A 16,409-nucleotide genomic window follows, 5' to 3' on the forward strand; every position below is an offset into this window, starting at 1 on the left:
TTAGTGTCATTTTTAAAAATCAAGTATTTTTTACAGTAAAGCTGTATGTTTATAAAAAAAAAAAAAAAAAAAAAAAAAAAAAATCTATGCACATACTGATACAAATGGTCCTCAAATTAAAGTGGTCTGTAAATCATAACACCAGATTAATCCTGGTGTTGGTCATTATTTTTCCATTAAAAGGCCAAAACCAACAATTTGTACTTCTGGTCCCTGAATCAGCCAGTTTGTATCACTCCACTCAAATCGCATGTACAGTTTCAGAAAATGTTCCATCTTTTTTTAAATGATCCCAAATTGGATTATCTTTTTTTTTTTTTTTTTTTTTTGTAAGACAACCTCAGTTGTTTACTATAGCGCTATATAAATAAATTTTACTTACTTACTTAAACATCTGGGAAGTCCAGTGTTGGGGAAACTTTACTGAAACAGCAGTTTGTTGGTAATAATATAAGGAACTATTTTCAGCTGTGGATTAAAACACATTTGTTGTGGTTTTGGTCTTTGCATGGCAGAATATTGCCACCTTTATCCTTTCTGATCACATCCTTCTGAAAACATCACTGTACAAAAAAAACCCACCAGTTTCTATCCACACACAGAGGACACTGGTAACAAGGTGCATCATAAGTAAAACATCTGTTGAGGTCTCGTCATGCAGACGGCAGCACCGATTCTCCCGACCTCCTCACACTCAGAGCTCAACCTCCACGGTACCATCACCATCATCTGGCTCCTTGGTGACACAGATTACAGATCCCTCAGCGTGCAGTCTTTTGGGTGGAGGATCCAGAGGGACAGAAAATGGATCTGTATCAGCTGCTTTCTCCTGATGGCTGATGAGAGAGGTCAGGTTACAGTGATTCATGTGAGACCTGCTTTGTAGCTGGTTTGAAAACACTTCACTTGGGCTCACCTTGGGCTGCAGCTCGGTTTGCGCACCTTGCTGACTTTGGATTCACCAGGGCTAAACAGACTGGGGGACTTTCTTCCTGAAAATAAAAAAGGATACACACCTGAAGCAGCTGGTGATGGTGAGGAAATCACTCTGTGCTTGACTGAACTCAGCTCTCCTACCTTCCCATTTTTGTTTGGAGAAGGGCAAGCGATTGGGCAGGTTGGCCTTCCTGTCCGAGCTTACGTAGGATATGGCGTCCTCCCCCTCGGCTACAGCCAACAGGGATGCGCGATAGTAGATGAGAGGCTGCCAGCACTCCTCCCTGAGGTCAATAATGTGCTCAGCAGTGTGTTTTTGAAGGTAGGAGAACCTGCACAGACATGAGCAGCCTTCAGAGGTTTTTGTTTTTCTTTAAAAACCATTTAAACTCCTGCTTGTTGCTTTCAGCACTCACACTGCTTTCTTGTCTGGTCTGAGCAGTTTGCTGGAGAACTCGCTGAGGATGGTCAGGTAGGAGAGGTACAGTGGTGTAGATGAGTCTGGAGTCTGAGTAAAGTCTTGGAACACAAACTCGATGCCGTTCCTAAACATGTATACACACAGACTTTAGGAACAAAAAGGAAAAATATCAGCAAAAAGTAACACAAAAAGAGAAATTAGGTCACGTGCCAACCTGTGGACCAGGACGACACACTCACGAAACTTGACAAGGTCCCCAAAGGTGAGGGCGAATCGCCTGGCTAGCTCTTTAATGCTGGTGAAAGTCTGGACTCCTGGGTGAGGCCTGCCGCCGCTCTCTTGCTCCTGCTTAAGGCGCACAAACAGCTGGGAGGTGCACACGACAGCACATCAGTATCTCGCTGCCTTCTAGTGACAGTTTGGGGCTGAAGTTTATATTTTTCAGTGACAATACCTGCTGCAAACAGAGCACCAGTGTGCGAGCACTCTCTATTTTATCCATCTGCCTGGTGCGATACACAGTCTCCTTGATGATGTCTCCAAAGTCATTGTAATACTGCGGACAAAGAGGGAGACGATGACACTTGACGTTTAATCCAAAGATCTTTAGTGAAGCAACAGCAGCAGCATTAAAGCGCTACATTTGATTAAGGCAACCCAAACATCCCTCCATAAATAAAAATGGTTTTTAAGTGCACCTTTATGTCCTGATTCAAGTACCCAACCATATTCATCTTTTGTAAGTCACAAAACCACATGAAGCTAGATGGTTAAAATAGTATTTTGGGGATTTATTGATAATGCATTAGGAACACAAACTGAGGCTGAGTTGAATATCTTAGCACAAAAACAGAGGGAACAGCCTTGGTGTGGTTCAAAGGCAATAAAATCCACCCAGCAGCACCCTTAAAAGTCTCTGTTTAACATGTTATATCATGTTAGTTCAATACCCACAACGATTTGTGTTTTTTTCTAGTTATGTGCTAAACTACTTCTTGGATAATTTAGTAGAAAAATCTTCTTACAAAGTCTAGACTGTATATAAAAGATGGATGCCACCCATTGGTTTGTGGATCATCACTGTTTTGATGGATCAAAGTTAGAAATTTTGGCTAGCACCATTTTTTTTTCCAACCAAATTTGCCCAAGAGGGTAAAGCAAGGGAGTTATTGCCTAATGCTGCCACTGGCTAGTTAGCTTTGTCAGCAGATGATTCCCTGTGATATTAAATGAAATGCTTATTTTGGCTAATATGAAACAGGCTTAACACAAAACTAACTGAAGAAACTGAAAAAGCCCTTAGAGGGTTTTAAACCCAACTGGATGCTGAACAAGGCCAAACAAACCACAGATATTATAAAACAAGACTTTATTTCCACACACAACCTAAATAACACAAGATTATAACATTAACCATAATTTAAGAGAGTTTAATGAAACATATTTAGGTTTTCACTGGTTTCTGAAGGCCCATCATTGCCTGATATGTACACGGAAACTCGATTTGTTTTACGCATGCGTACTTCCTGTCACCACAACACATTATAAGAAGTTGTCTTCTTGCTAGTGTTGGATTAAAGCTGCTGCATTTTTGTTCAAAGACACCTGTATATTATGTTCACATCAATATAAATATTACAAAGAAATATACATGTCATTTTTTTTGCTTGTTTATACAAAAAAAATAATCTAACTTAATTATATTACCAATCTCTTTGTGTGTGTGTGTGTGTGTGTGTGTGTGTGTGTGTGTGTGTGTGTCTAAATAATAATAGCTCATGCAACTATCAGAATGTTTAAAATCAAATAGTGTATATATTAACAACCTTTATTTTGAAAGGACAGAACAGGAAGAATCACTCCTACTCAAAAGCTTATTAGTGCTCTTCCCCATAATGTCACACTACTCATTTGAGGAGTTCACCTTTACCTTCATGTAGTACATGAAGACCTCTGCTGCCATGCTCATCTCCAGCACTCCGTGTATTATCAGTTTGCAGTAGGCTGCGAGCACATTTCTCCATTTGTGAAGGTCCTCCAGTTTCTCCACTTGAGAGTTTTCACTGACTGAGAGCCCAAAAGCAGGCAGGGCGTGCGATCGGTCGCGAAGTGGTGGAACGCCAAAGAGTGATTAATGATGAGAAGTCATATAACAGAAAGAAAAGAACAAAGCAGACACAGGAAAGAGTGTTTTAGTTGGTTTCAGGACAATGGCTTTAGCAGGTGGATATCAAAGATAACATAACGCTGGAGTTATGGTTGTGACACCATGTGGCTTCAATCTTTCACAAGGCTAATAAAATAGGCTCGGAGGTGAGCCAGAGTTAATGGAATTTTCTCACGGAAAGAGATTGCCCTGATTTTATGATTTAACTCAGTGCCCTTGCCCTCCGAGTGATCTCTGATCCAGCAGCTAATAGAAAACACTGTCTATAGAACAAAATCGTTACCAGGCAAATCCAATAAAACAATAGCTTTTTATTACATGTTCAAAAACCAATAATCCTGTATCGTATTTGGTTGAACATTTAAGAGATTCCCACCAGGACAGTTATTGACTTCTCTAGACTATCCCCATATTTGGATGCAATATGTCTCTGAAAGCAGACGCTATAGTAAAGATAATAAAATGTTTTAGATATAGTGAGCTGTGGATGAATTCATAAGTTTACTTGAAGGACTTTATAAAGGGGAAAAAACTATGTATTTCCAAGATGTCAATCTTGTTTTTTTTTCATTTCACAGCAGACAGGAGCGTGTCGCCGTCATCCGCTTACAAGCTGCATTGCTTTGCATAACAAAGTCTAACATCCCTTCTTACAAATTAGTCAACCTTGTTTCAGTCTGAGGACATTAACAAGGCTTCCTTTGTAATTGAGGGTCAATTGTCAGGTCAGGTTGGAAATCAGACCCCATTTACAGTCAGCAGGCGGCTCTGCAGCGACTTATTAAGCCAAATGTGTGGCCGTGCATTTAATATCTACATGTTTTTACCACAGCGGGGCCGGCACACTCAATCAGCGGCTCGCTCAGAGCAGCGGCAGAGTGAGAGTGCCATCTACCGCGCGGCGCTGCAATGAGCACGCTTCAGTATTCTGTTCTTTATTCCAAAAACCAGCTGTAGTTACTTTTCTTGCCATAAAAACGAACATTAAATCCTAATACTTTGCATTGGTTAGAAAAAAAAAAGAAGTTAAAATAAAAATGAAAACCAATGCCTTAGACACTTTTTTGGCTTTTTGTGCCCCCCTGCCGCTGGCCCCCTTGTCGTGTTTCAGATATCCATGAGTTGCTGAGCCGTTTCACCAGAGAGTCATTTCCCCTTTAAACTTCTCAGATGGTTTCACTTAACTACATGTTCGAGACCCAAAGAGGTCAAATTATCCATTGCCTTCCATCCGCTGCATCGAAGGATTAAAGAGAAATGAATACAAATTTGTAGCATCGGATTTTTGTTTTCTCCTCTTTCCTGACCCATTAATCCTTTTTTTTACGATCCCCAAAGATTCATGCTGCGAGCCTTCAGAGGAGGCCTGATTAAAAGTAAACTTCGACCAGCTAATGCTGCTCAGGCTTTGATGCATTAGTATTAACAATCCAATCATGCCATAAATAATACTCCATCACCGGGAGAGTACTTAAGCTCATTTTGCTAATGATACTTTTATTCCTCTGCTCGGGTCACAATTTTTAATGCAGGACTTTTTGCTTTCACTTCTCGTACTTCTTCATTCCCCTTCTCTCTTATTTCCTCTCTGCTCACAATCAAACATACACAGAAATCTTAAAGCCTGATTTAAGGTGAGCACAGAGAGAGCCACCCACTGCCTGTGGACTTACATCATTCTGAACAGAGAGGCTAAAACATCCTTTAAAGTGAGGTAAGGATAAGAAAAAATAAAGCCACTTAAACAGGCTGGCGTCTCACCCCTGCTCTGGCTGTCATAGTCTGAGCCGACAAAGACGTGCACGCACACAAAGGTCAACAGCGCCCTCTGCAGTTTGGGGCTGGGCGTGTAGAGCAGTGGACCGAAAGAGGTGGGATCCCACACGCGTAGCTGGTAGGAGTGAGCCGTCAGGACGTCACACACACCCAGGAAGGCCTGAAATTGGAAAAAATGAGAAGACGTTAGAAAGGCCAGAAGAAGAAGAAGAAGAAGAAGAAGAAGATGGAGGAGGAAGTGTCGAAATGGTTAGCAGGCGTACCTGCTGCCTCACACTGAGGTCACCGTGGGACAGACAGTGATGACTTCTCTCGCAGAAGAGACGCAGCTGGAGCCTCTGGGCTTGCGCCTTCTCCTAAACACAAACAGTGTTGACTGATTAACTGACTGATCATTTCAGCTCTAATTCTTCTGTTCCTGGCTGCTTGTAATAACTTGTAAATATGATTTTAAACTTCTATTGATTTGCATAATAATACAGTAATAATTAATGAAAACTTCCTAAGGTGTTGTTAAGATGTGAAACTGTCAAATCAAATTTGTTCCTCTTTTTGTCAAGAAATTAGCATTACTGTTTAAAGGTTCAGGTTCATTTAAAAATGTCATTTTTTGAAAGAACATTTCTAAGAAATAGATTATTACATCTGGGAGATTGCTACTAGACTGCTACAGTGTGTACTGCTCCTTTTATAGCATTAGCATTTTGCCTTATTAGCAGAAGGTAAAACGATCAGCTCACAAGTATATTAGGGCTTGAGAAACTGACACATTACTGCTTCATCACATTTTACTCATACAAGCCAGGAAGTAGTACACACGGTTGTACAGAAACTTCTTTTTTCAGCAGTTTCCTGCATGGTATACCCTTCAAACCCTCAGAAGTGTATTAAACCCACAGAGTTTGATGCTACAGAGTCTCAACAATGCAGATTTTATTATTTTGTGATCAGTAAAACTGTTTCCAGCTGATAAATCAGCCTTTCAAAAGATAATCCTGAATTAGGGAACACAAAACAGCACAGAAACACAGAAAATGAGCCTCTGTAAGCCTAGGTAGATCCATCAATCTTGTTCCATTTATCCAATTCAGGCTCACAGGGCGATTGGAGCCTATTCCAGCTGTAATAAGATGGGAGGAAGGGTACACCATGGACAGGTCTCTAGCCTGTCGCAGGGCTAACACAATAACAACCGGTTTTATATTATTTTTATGTTATTTTAGCTTAAACAGTAAAATTGAAATCCTTAATTTACAGGGGAAAGAACCCAAAACCTCTGAACAGTAGTATACTTTTATTTGCAGTTTATCTTCCTTCACTTTTAATACAGCTGTTCTGAGGGGATGTCTTTTGATTTTGAGTGAGAATTTTACTCTGACCCAAGCATCCAGACTCAAAAAAAACAAACAAAAGCAAAAAAGAACCACTACATATGACTTTAAAATAAAACGCGGTCTTTTTAATTATCAAAAATGATTAAAATGTTGGGAACACATAGAGTGTTTTCTGTGTAAGTGCACATACATCGCTGCTAACACCTCATCTCTATATCACTACATTCACACAGGTTAAAGACTGAGCTGTAAAGCGGATGTAGCTCACCCTGCAGGTCAGAGTTTGACTGCTGGTGCTGAGCGACCACATCATGGAAAAGGACAAACACTGCAGTACTTCCAGCAACACCTGCAAACACAGTGAAGTGGAAATACACTGAAGACGTGTGCGCAGTACAAAGACCACATTTGTCTACACAGCAGGCGGGGATGATACCTCAGGTGGAGCTCCTTCCAGGCTGCTCTCTACTGACAGGAGAGGAGACAGCACATCAAACAGACCCCACTGGCTCAGGTCATGGCAACTATGGAAACACGAAGAGAAACAGCCACATAAATCCACATCAGCAGCACCATACTCACGCTTGACTTTAAACGACTGTCAAGTCTTACTTGTTGAAAGCTCTAAGTTTCTTCAGCATGGCTAAAATCTCTCTGATTTTCTCCTCATCAGCAGAGAAACTTTCACCCTGTGTAAGAGAAGTCAGACTTCATGAGAGTTGCTTTCAGTCTCTAACATTTCGAGGATTTCAGGCGTGATGAGTAAAAGTAAAATCAGAATAGAAGTACAAGGTAATCACTCTTTTTTTTCTGGATACATGAATACAAGCCTGACACACAATAATTGCGTCCACATAAATCCAGCAGTACTCACCTTGAGCGATTCCCCCAGCAGTGCTGTCAGCCGGTCCACCCAACGCTGGACCAGAGAGTCTCTAGCAGCTCGGGCGGGGGAGCACCAAGCTGTCTCCTCGCGACAGAGAGAGAGGAACACGCGGGCCCCTCCCTCCAGAACAGCCGGGCCTGAGTGGACGTCTAAAACAGCTTCCAGTTCTGTCAACAGGCTGGACACCGCCTACAGGAGCGACACGACTCATGTTAAACGTTTAAGCAGTTTGAAAACATCGCATTTGGTAGCAAAACTCATTTGCAGGCTTTGTGATGTATAATGAAAGTAAAAAGCTAAGACGATAGCCCAGCTGAGTATTGGAGTAGTGTCATTTCACCATTAAGTTTACCAAACAGAACTAGTAGTAGTATGTTGAGGTTGTTGAAATTGTGTATTGAAAATCCCTCGCTCTGTTAAAAAACCACTTGAAGGTTATCTTCTATTATGAATCATTTGAAGATATTCTAGTACAGCGGTGCCCAACCTTTTTTGCATCACGGACCGGTTTAATGTCAGACAATATTTTCACGAACCGGCCTTTAAGGTGTCGCAGATAAATACAACAAAGTAAATTAATACGACTAAGACAAAAACGATGGTATTTTGTAAATATAATAATAAATGCAAATTCACTGTGTAATTGTGCAACTTTATTAGCAGCATCCTGACAACACAGAGAGTAACATCCTCCTCTCTGCCACTTAATGCTCTCTGGTTGCTAAGGTAACGTGTAAATATTTCTTTCAAAATAAGACACAACTACAACACGGGAAAAGACCCAGGGAAACCAAGTTAACGACAAAAACCCTGAAAACCATAAATTTCACACCCGACCCTCGACTCTCACGGCCCGGTAACAAGCGACTCGGCCCAGGGGTTGGGGACCGCTGCTCTAGTCCGTGAATAAAAACACATGGATGGAAATGAGCAGAATAGGCCTCCTTTCAGGATAAGGAAAGCACATTACCACATTCCCATTTCTGTATGATTAAATAGTGTAAACTGAGTGCAGGTGTGCACACCTGTGTGTTTTCAGCGTGCAGACACTCTGGGAGGTAGTACGGAGGAATCCTCATCAGGTAGGCAAGGATGTCACTGCTACTTGAAAACTGCAGAGAGAATAGAGACATTACAATATAACAACCAGAATTTAATAGTGCAGCACAGATGCCTGGATACAGAATCACACTGATTTATATAGCAACAGCTACATGTGGAATAAACACCTTAGACAGCAGCTTTGGAAGCACCGTCAGGAGATGTTCAGTGAGCTTCAAACAGTCATCGTTCTGAATCTTCTTATCTCTGGCACTCATTACCTGAAACACAACAAAATAAACACTTATGTCTTTTAAATGATGAGTTATCAGTGTGCTATCTCACATACAAAGAGAGGACAGACATCTTCCACTGACCTTCTTCGCTCCACTCCTCCCTGCCAGCACAGGTCCCTCTGAGGCCTGACGCACCGACGCTACCAGGATCTCTACAAGCACTGCTTGTTCAGCAAGGGTGAAACCTGCATACACACACACATACTTAGAAAAGCAGGAGTTCACAGAGGATCTAACATGTTTTTTTTGTGGAGGAAACAACTGAAAACCAGAATGAGGAAGATGAAGGTTGTGGATGATTTTAAACGGTCCTTTCAATCCACAAAAAAATCTTTGGTGAGGGAAAATTATTAGGAACTGACAGCACACACATTTCCCTACCTGGACTGCATGAGGAAGAGTCCTGTAGCAGTGCAGACGTGAAGGAGGGCCAGTCCTTCAGCAAAGCTCCACCGCAGTCCCATAGACTGTCCACCAAGTACACCACGTGGTTGTGCAGCTGAAAGCATAAGCTTTACATGATTCACAACATCACAGATGTAAACTAGGTGATAACACAATAGAGAAGAAAGTCCTTTCTTAGCTCAGACTGGAGCTTCGACTTGAAACAGCCAGTCTGTGTTCACCTCAGATTCCTGGTAGAAGTGCAGCAGAGCCTTCAGTCTGGCAAATGTTTGCTGCTTACACGCTTCGTCTTCATTCGATCCATCCTGAGTATCAGATGCAGGGGCTACAGCATTGAGAAGCCTGACAGAGACAATCTATATCATATGGAAGCACTAATAAACCGCTAAGTTGTTTTTCAAGTGACATAGGAAGCCATACCTTGAGAAGAGCAGCTCCCCCGCAGTGGCCGCAAGAGGGCGCTGTGAAGAGTAAACAAACTGGAGGAGGTGTTTGTAGTCTTCTGGAGTGAGCACATCATCAGATGTCCTGAGGAGTGAGGAAGGAAGTGGATGTGAAGAGGAACAGAATGAAGACATGAGTGAGAAGATTAGATGACAGATCAAACAGACTCACTTGGAGATGAGCACCAGGAGTTTCATGGTCTGCACTGCCACTTCACTGTCCTTATCCAGGGTCATGGAGATGATCCGGTCCTGGAACACAACAGTACAAGAGCATTAAAGCACTTTGTGATGCTTGTTTTAATCAGAGCTATACAAAAAACCCTATCAGTTACTATTACTATTATTATCAGTAGTAGAGTAGTAGAAGTAGTTGCAGTATTATGAGCAGCGCTTTATTAAAAGTCTTGTCCAGATCTCCAGCTACATTGAGCTCTTAAGGCTCGAACATGACATGACAAGCCAGTGATATTTGAAGGCAGTGTAGGTCATTCAGATTTCACCGGTCCTGATGGAGGCTGGATTACCTTAAAGCGGCTGGTGAACAGGTCTAGTTTAGGCAGGAAGAGGGGATCTCCGTACAGACCCTGCAGAGCTAACACACACTTGAGACGCACATCTGGCACCTGAAAGATAAACAGCAGCCAGGCGGCGTTGTAAAAATCATCCCATGATGATTTTTTTGTTGTTATTTTGCTGCTGGCTACCTTGTCGTGCATCATCCAGCCCACGTATTTGAGGTAACTGTCGCTGAGAAACACAGAACTGTAGAGCTTCATCCACAAACCCAACTCTTCCATACAGACGCAGCGGATCTCTGGAAGCACATCACTGCACGAGCACGCAAACACCCACAAACCCGAGTTGAGTTAAAATAATAATGCAGTATAGATTAAACATTTAAATAACGAAGCATGTCAGAGAAAACTGTACCGGTATCGCTTAAGGAAAACTCCCTTGAAGATGATGTCCATCATGCTCTCGATCTCTGCTCGCTTCTCCTGCAACTAGAGGAGCAACAGGAAGGTTACACAGAAGCCACACCGTCAATAAAAGGAAAAGTCCTTTCAGTTTCGTCCTGCTCATTCTCTGTGTACCTCTGCGATCTTCCTCTGTACTTTCTCCAGCTGCTGCGCGCTCTTCTGCCTCATCGTCTTCGTTTTTTGCACCTCATACAGCTTCTGACTGTTTTCAATGCCAGCGCTCAAGCTGAGAGCCACGCCCACCAGAGAGCTCAGCAGCTTCACCGCTGATTAGAGAAGTCCACATCGAAAGTACGGGTTAGTTTATCCGCAAGTGTGTCTGAATGCTGATTCACGTAGTTTCGCTCTTACCCGCTAGTGTGCAGGTGTGTCTGAACGCTCGCACGCAAGAGTTTGACAGCTCGGTGAGCAGCGAGATGAGGGTGTTCATCAGGTAGCCGTCGAAGATGATGCCGTGCTGACACTGAGCCACCAGCACAGACACAAAGTCGCAGAACTCAGAGTGAAACCAGCGGCCGTACGGTCCAGACTGCACCAGAGGATACTCAACACTGTCCTACAGCGGAGGAGAGAAAGAGACAGCAGGTTTAGCAAGTTTAAGACCTTTGAAGTATCCAAAATGTTACTGAAATGCTTTTTTCCAGGTGATTAGTATCATACAGTATATCAGATTCGTACTGAAGGTTTTCATGAACAAGAAAATTAATGCTAATAATTTTGCAACATGTATAGAAAATCATGTAAAAGCTACATTTGTGCAAGGAGTCAAACATTTTTATTGTGCTTTTTTGTCTCTTTTTTGGCTAATTGAGCAGAGCATTAGCTTAGGAAGTCAAGCTCAGCCACAGTCCCGGCAGACCGGCTAATCTCAGTGCCATACAGCCGTACTGCATCACCCCTACTACTACAAGACTTTTCATTTAAACACGGGTATACGCCACTTTTAAGCAAAACCAGTTTGCAGTTGTGCTTAGAAGTTTAAATACACTCATGATTCAAAAACAAGAACTGGGTGCACAAGTTTGAATTTTATCAAATGTATACTTATGCACAAGTGCATAAGTATACACAGAGCCTCAAGTATATACCTACACTTACTAAAATCTTTTAATAAGTGGTGCTGAAGGTTCTACAATCTCTTCAAGCATTTCTAAACAACTGTAGATTCCAAGATCATCACTTCAAACTGTACGTAAGTACTTTGCCAAAGTCTAGAAGAAGACTTAAATTGTGACCCTCAAATGAGAGAAAATTTGTCTGTAAATATGCTTTTGACCCTGTGTATATTCAAGAAAATCCTAAACAAATTCAAATTAGTGTATCCAATTCTTGTTGTTTAAAGTCATTAAAGATGCATACTGTACTGTAAGTTGAAATAAATCAGTAAAGGCCAAATTGCCCTGACATTCATGCTCATGATGAGTGAAAGTAAACCTTTGACCACAACTGTAAGCCTGCCCTGCCGCTGTGGTGGAACCGCTCAGTGAATCATATGTGAAAATGAAAGTAACTCAGCCTGACATGTAAACAGTATGTTATTGCAAAACAGGATTCATGCTCAGTCAATCCACCACGTGTGAACAAACGAACAGCAACACTGAACTTCCACATTTTGCAGGTTTATTGTCGGTGTCTGTCTGAATCCCAAGACTTCAACTTCAAAGATTCCTACATTAAAAATAAAAAACAGCATCCTTGTCAATCTGTTTTTCTTTTAATGAACACCAAGAGAAAGCTGTTCTCTCTAAAAAATAACATGTCAACACAGCTTAGGTTTGCAAAGTTCCATCCGAACAAACCACCAGACTAAGTATAAGTGTACCAAAGTGGAGATGTAATGCACAGCACTACATTCGATGAACACCAAACTCAACATATCAGCACAAACACCTCATAGCAGCTGTCAGCACAGTGGTGGAGGCGTGATGAATTTGGTTTGTCGTGCAGCCACAGGAAACAGACGCCTTGCAGTCACTGAGTGGCCTGGAACCGTATACCAAAGTACTCTAGACTCAAATATAACGCCACCTGTCTGCTAGCTAAAACATAGCTATAGTTGGGTGACGCAGTAGGACAATGATCCCAAGAACCTGTGAAAATCTACAACAGAATGGCTGAAAAAGAAAAGAATCAAAGTGCTGCAGTGGCCCTGTCACTGAGACCTCCATCTGATTAAAATGGCAGGACCTTAAGAGAGCTGCCCATTAACGAATACCTGCAACCCTCAATGACCTGAAGCAACACTGTAAAGATGAGCAAGCCAAAATTCCTCCAAAGTGATGTGAGAGACTAATAAAGTCATACATATAAGTCCTACTTCAAGTTACTGCAACTAAAGGTGGTTCTACAAGCTACTGAACCATCGGCTTTACTTGACTGATTGATTGACCGTTTTATTTCAAACGTGTGAATGTAGCTGAAATAACAACAAATATATTGGAAACAGAAGAAAAAGCAAAGTAAAAAACACCAAGATGCCACAAATATCTCTATATACCACACTACTTTGTTTGTCACTTTGTGTTTAAAACTGATAAAAGAAAATAAAAGTTCATTTACAAAAAAATGGAAGAGCAGTAACTGGCCATTGCTGACATGAAGTGCTTAAAGTGCAGTGAGTGGGTACTGACTGTATCCATGGGCCACGTGACTGTGAGGATCCACGGAAAAGCCAGAAACTTCTTATACTGCAGACCAGCAGTCTGAAACACGCAAATACAGTTTCTCTTCCACAACATCCAAAACATGCTTCACATAATAACATGAAAGAGCGCCGAGCTGAAATCCTCTTACCTCATCCAGCTCCTCGACCATCTTGCTCATGACTTCGCTGTCCTCTTTGCTCTGACACATCTCCGCTGTGACGACACCTTAAAAAAAACAAACAGAAAGCACGCTAAAGACAAAGCCCTTTGTTGGTATGCTGCACGTATGTGCGCGCTGGCAGGTCTGCTTGCCTTTGCACCCAGAGCACTGGATGAAGAAGCTGATGAGGTCGAGGAGAGAGGAGTCTCTGTCTGACCCATACGCCTCAATCCAGTCATCTATCACCGCCTGCTCAGGCATCAAAGAAGACCCGTTGAATCATAATATTATTGTACACAATTAAGAATCTTCCATTTCTACACTGAGGATGTGGGATTTTTATAGCCTGTTATAACTGCTCAATAGCCAGGGTGAAATCAGCAGCTCTGACAGATAGCAGAGATTACAACGCTTCCCTTTTTAAATTTAACAAAGCGACACAATGTGTACGAAGTTACCTGCATGGCACTCCTGCCCATGGTGATCACTTCAAACAAGGTGACGGCCTCCACGTGCTTCTGTTTGCCGTGTCCTCTTCCTGCTCTCCTCGTGCCGCTGCAGCTGGCCTTGGGACTTTTGCACTTGACATTCTCGGAGCTCTCGTGTGTTCGCCTCCTTCGTCTCTGCCGGGATTGAAAACGTGACAGGTGAAGAAAATACAGCCGGCTGAAATAATGTGCAACGATTTCCAGTCGAGGTCGAGTGAAAATCAGTCTGAAGGCGCAGACACAAATTTGCCTCCACAGCATTAGAACGCCTACGACTTCTCTTCTCCGGACTACGTATGTGGCTGGTTTGTAGCCACATACACTAAACTCAATTAGGCAGAACACTGATATCCACTTGGGCCACTGTATTCATGTTGTGGGTCAACATGGCGGCTTCCACCAACTGGTGCCAGGATGGACAAGATTACAAATGAGCTCAGGTTTAGCATTTATGAGACAAAGTTAGGAGATGGTTTGGAGATGTGAAGAGGAGGACTAATGGATATATTGGACAAAGGCTGTAGAATATAGAGCTGCCAGGCAGAAGGAAAAGAGGAAGACCTCACATGTGGAGGGTTGATGTGATGGAAAAGGATGCTAGGGATAGGTGGAGGTGGAAGCAGGGGATCAGATATGACAACCCCTAAAGGGAGCAGCTAGAAGAAGAAGAAGAAAAAGAAGCAGAAGAAGCGTTTTTCTTGTGTAAGCCTGCATGAGCATCAGTGGATAACACATACCACACTCTTTCGCCTGTTCTCATTCCCAGAGTCCTCCTCTGAGTGACTGACGGCTTCAGAGGTGTCCGCCTTGGCATGAGAGTTCTTACTGGGAATTCAGAAACAGGAGAACTGGTTAACAGAGGGAAGCTGGGTTATTATAGCAGGCACTGTCAAATAACGACTAACTTTGCTAACTTACTTCTGCTCTGAGCACCTGGATGCAGCTGCAGCTGTGGCCTCTGGTATCATGATCCCCTCAGACCTTCACGCAGGGCTCAGCTGTGTGACTCTGCATCTACAAACACAGTACCCGACAGTCTGTGCAACCAAAACTAAGCAATGCATTGGAGGGTGGGGGCAGAGGCTTGCGTTTAACTGATTTTCTGCGTGCCCCCTCCGCTGGGAGGAGCTACCGCGGTGCTTTAAAGGGTAAGTTAAAGACACTTGGGCATAGTGGCCGCTTTGGCCCCCATGAAAGTTGAACAGAGCACTTTCTTTTACTAAATCAAAAAATATAAGTAATAATTTCCAGGACTAGCCTAATTAGCAGTGCCTCGGCTTGCCGAATATAACAAGCACGGATTAAAACTAAAAGGTAAGACAAAGACTCAAAGGTCGCTGCTAAACTTTTCAAACTTACCCTCTTCGCATAAACGCGAACCCCCTCGATGTTTTTCAGTGTATGCCTTTGAATTGGAAGCTTGTCAGACTTATTTAATTCAAGTATTTCCACTGATATCCTCCGTCTTTAGCCCCAGCTCTCACAGTCAAGTTGACAGACAGCCTAACAGATCGTGATTGGCTAACGAGCCCGAATAGAATGATGCGATTGGCTGGCGGGAAACGTCAGTGTGAATTGAGTCCCTCCTCAGGCGGCGGTGACAGAAGGCTTGCTGTACGGAGCGGTTTTCGTCAGGCCACAGCGCTGTAAACATCTGTAAGAAGAGCCTCGTCGACGTATGAACTGTTAGCGAGTGAATAACTGGAAGATTGTGCCTTTTTGTGCTACCACAAAAATAATGCAGCACATTTAGCTATCTCGCTGGTCCTGCTGTGATTTTTAATGCAATGTATCCTGCACACCTCGGTCCCAAAAGCGCTTCCCGTGTAATTTAATTAAGCACAGTAGCAGCTGTCAATTCAGAAGGGAGATGTCATGGCATTTCCTGATTTTAACTATTTGAATGAGCTGACCAGCAGGGGGAGCTATTCACTCATCTTATGCGAGCAGCTTAGCCCGCAGGCAAAGATTTAAGGACGGGAAGGATTTGAGAAGCAATATTATAAATGCAGGAAAGAATAGAAAGGCCTCTCAGAACCCCTGCATCACCTACAGCTGCAGTATCAAACATAAGGCCTGAAGGCCAGAAACACTGCGGTTTCCTCATGACAAAGATATTACACCAAATAATTAATAATTAAATAGCACAAATGTTGCTGGGTTTTTTCACTATCTACTACAGAAATGGGGGGAAATGAGTTTCTGTCAATTAACAAAAACCTTATGTTTTATAATTGCATGACAGTCTGGCATGACACATTTATTACTTACAATTTAAAGTTTTGGTGACAGATTTCTTTCCTTTAGTACATCAACATTTCTTTGTCACGTTGAAAAACTGTATGTATTGTTGAAACTACACTTTCTTTTTCTTATATTAAGATATCTCAGAGGTTAAATGTGTACTTAGATTTCCTTACTTCTGATA

General features: G+C 42.4%; 1 protein-coding gene across 1 annotated transcript; it reads right to left on the reverse strand.

Annotated features, from left to right (window-relative positions):
- Window positions 1-63: 63 nt before the first annotated feature.
- On the reverse strand, window positions 64-15,852 carry si:ch211-269e2.1 (cohesin subunit SA-2). Its single transcript, XM_040005616.1, has 32 exons — window positions 15,341-15,852; window positions 14,900-14,995; window positions 14,719-14,806; window positions 13,952-14,116; window positions 13,646-13,742; window positions 13,482-13,558; window positions 13,319-13,390; window positions 11,040-11,244; window positions 10,803-10,954; window positions 10,639-10,712; window positions 10,413-10,536; window positions 10,233-10,331; window positions 9,878-9,957; window positions 9,683-9,790; window positions 9,484-9,604; window positions 9,239-9,356; window positions 8,939-9,042; window positions 8,750-8,842; window positions 8,546-8,632; window positions 7,509-7,709; window positions 7,247-7,323; window positions 7,071-7,158; window positions 6,903-6,983; window positions 5,564-5,656; window positions 5,286-5,460; window positions 3,288-3,424; window positions 1,812-1,913; window positions 1,572-1,723; window positions 1,353-1,481; window positions 1,078-1,268; window positions 917-992; window positions 64-836 (listed from the first exon to the last, which is right to left on the reverse strand). The coding sequence occupies exons 2-32, from the start codon at window positions 14,947-14,949 to the stop codon at window positions 695-697; spliced, it is 3,558 nt and encodes a 1,185-aa protein (XP_039861550.1). The 5' UTR covers window positions 14,950-14,995; window positions 15,341-15,852; the 3' UTR covers window positions 64-694.
- Between the last annotated feature and the right edge of the window lie 557 nt (window positions 15,853-16,409).

Source organism: Simochromis diagramma, unplaced genomic scaffold, assembly GCF_900408965.1.
Source record: "Simochromis diagramma unplaced genomic scaffold, fSimDia1.1 OVJJ01000501.1, whole genome shotgun sequence".
In the NCBI taxonomy this organism is placed as follows: Eukaryota; Metazoa; Chordata; class Actinopteri; order Cichliformes; family Cichlidae; genus Simochromis; species Simochromis diagramma.

What these genes read in the sequence shown, in the direction of transcription:
- si:ch211-269e2.1 (XM_040005616.1), bottom strand. Translation starts at nt 14,949, where the DNA reads ATGATACCAGAGGCCACAGCTGCAGCTGCATCCAGGTGCTCAGAGCAG. An exon ending in GCTGGATGATGCACGACAAG is followed by an intron (nt 10,332 to 10,412) that starts GTAGCCAGCAGC and finishes TTTATCTTTCAG; the next exon opens with GTGCCAGATGTGCGTCTCAA. An exon ending in CTCCTGGTGCTCATCTCCAA is followed by an intron (nt 9,791 to 9,877) that starts GTGAGTCTGTTT and finishes CTCACTCCTCAG; the next exon opens with GACATCTGATGATGTGCTCA.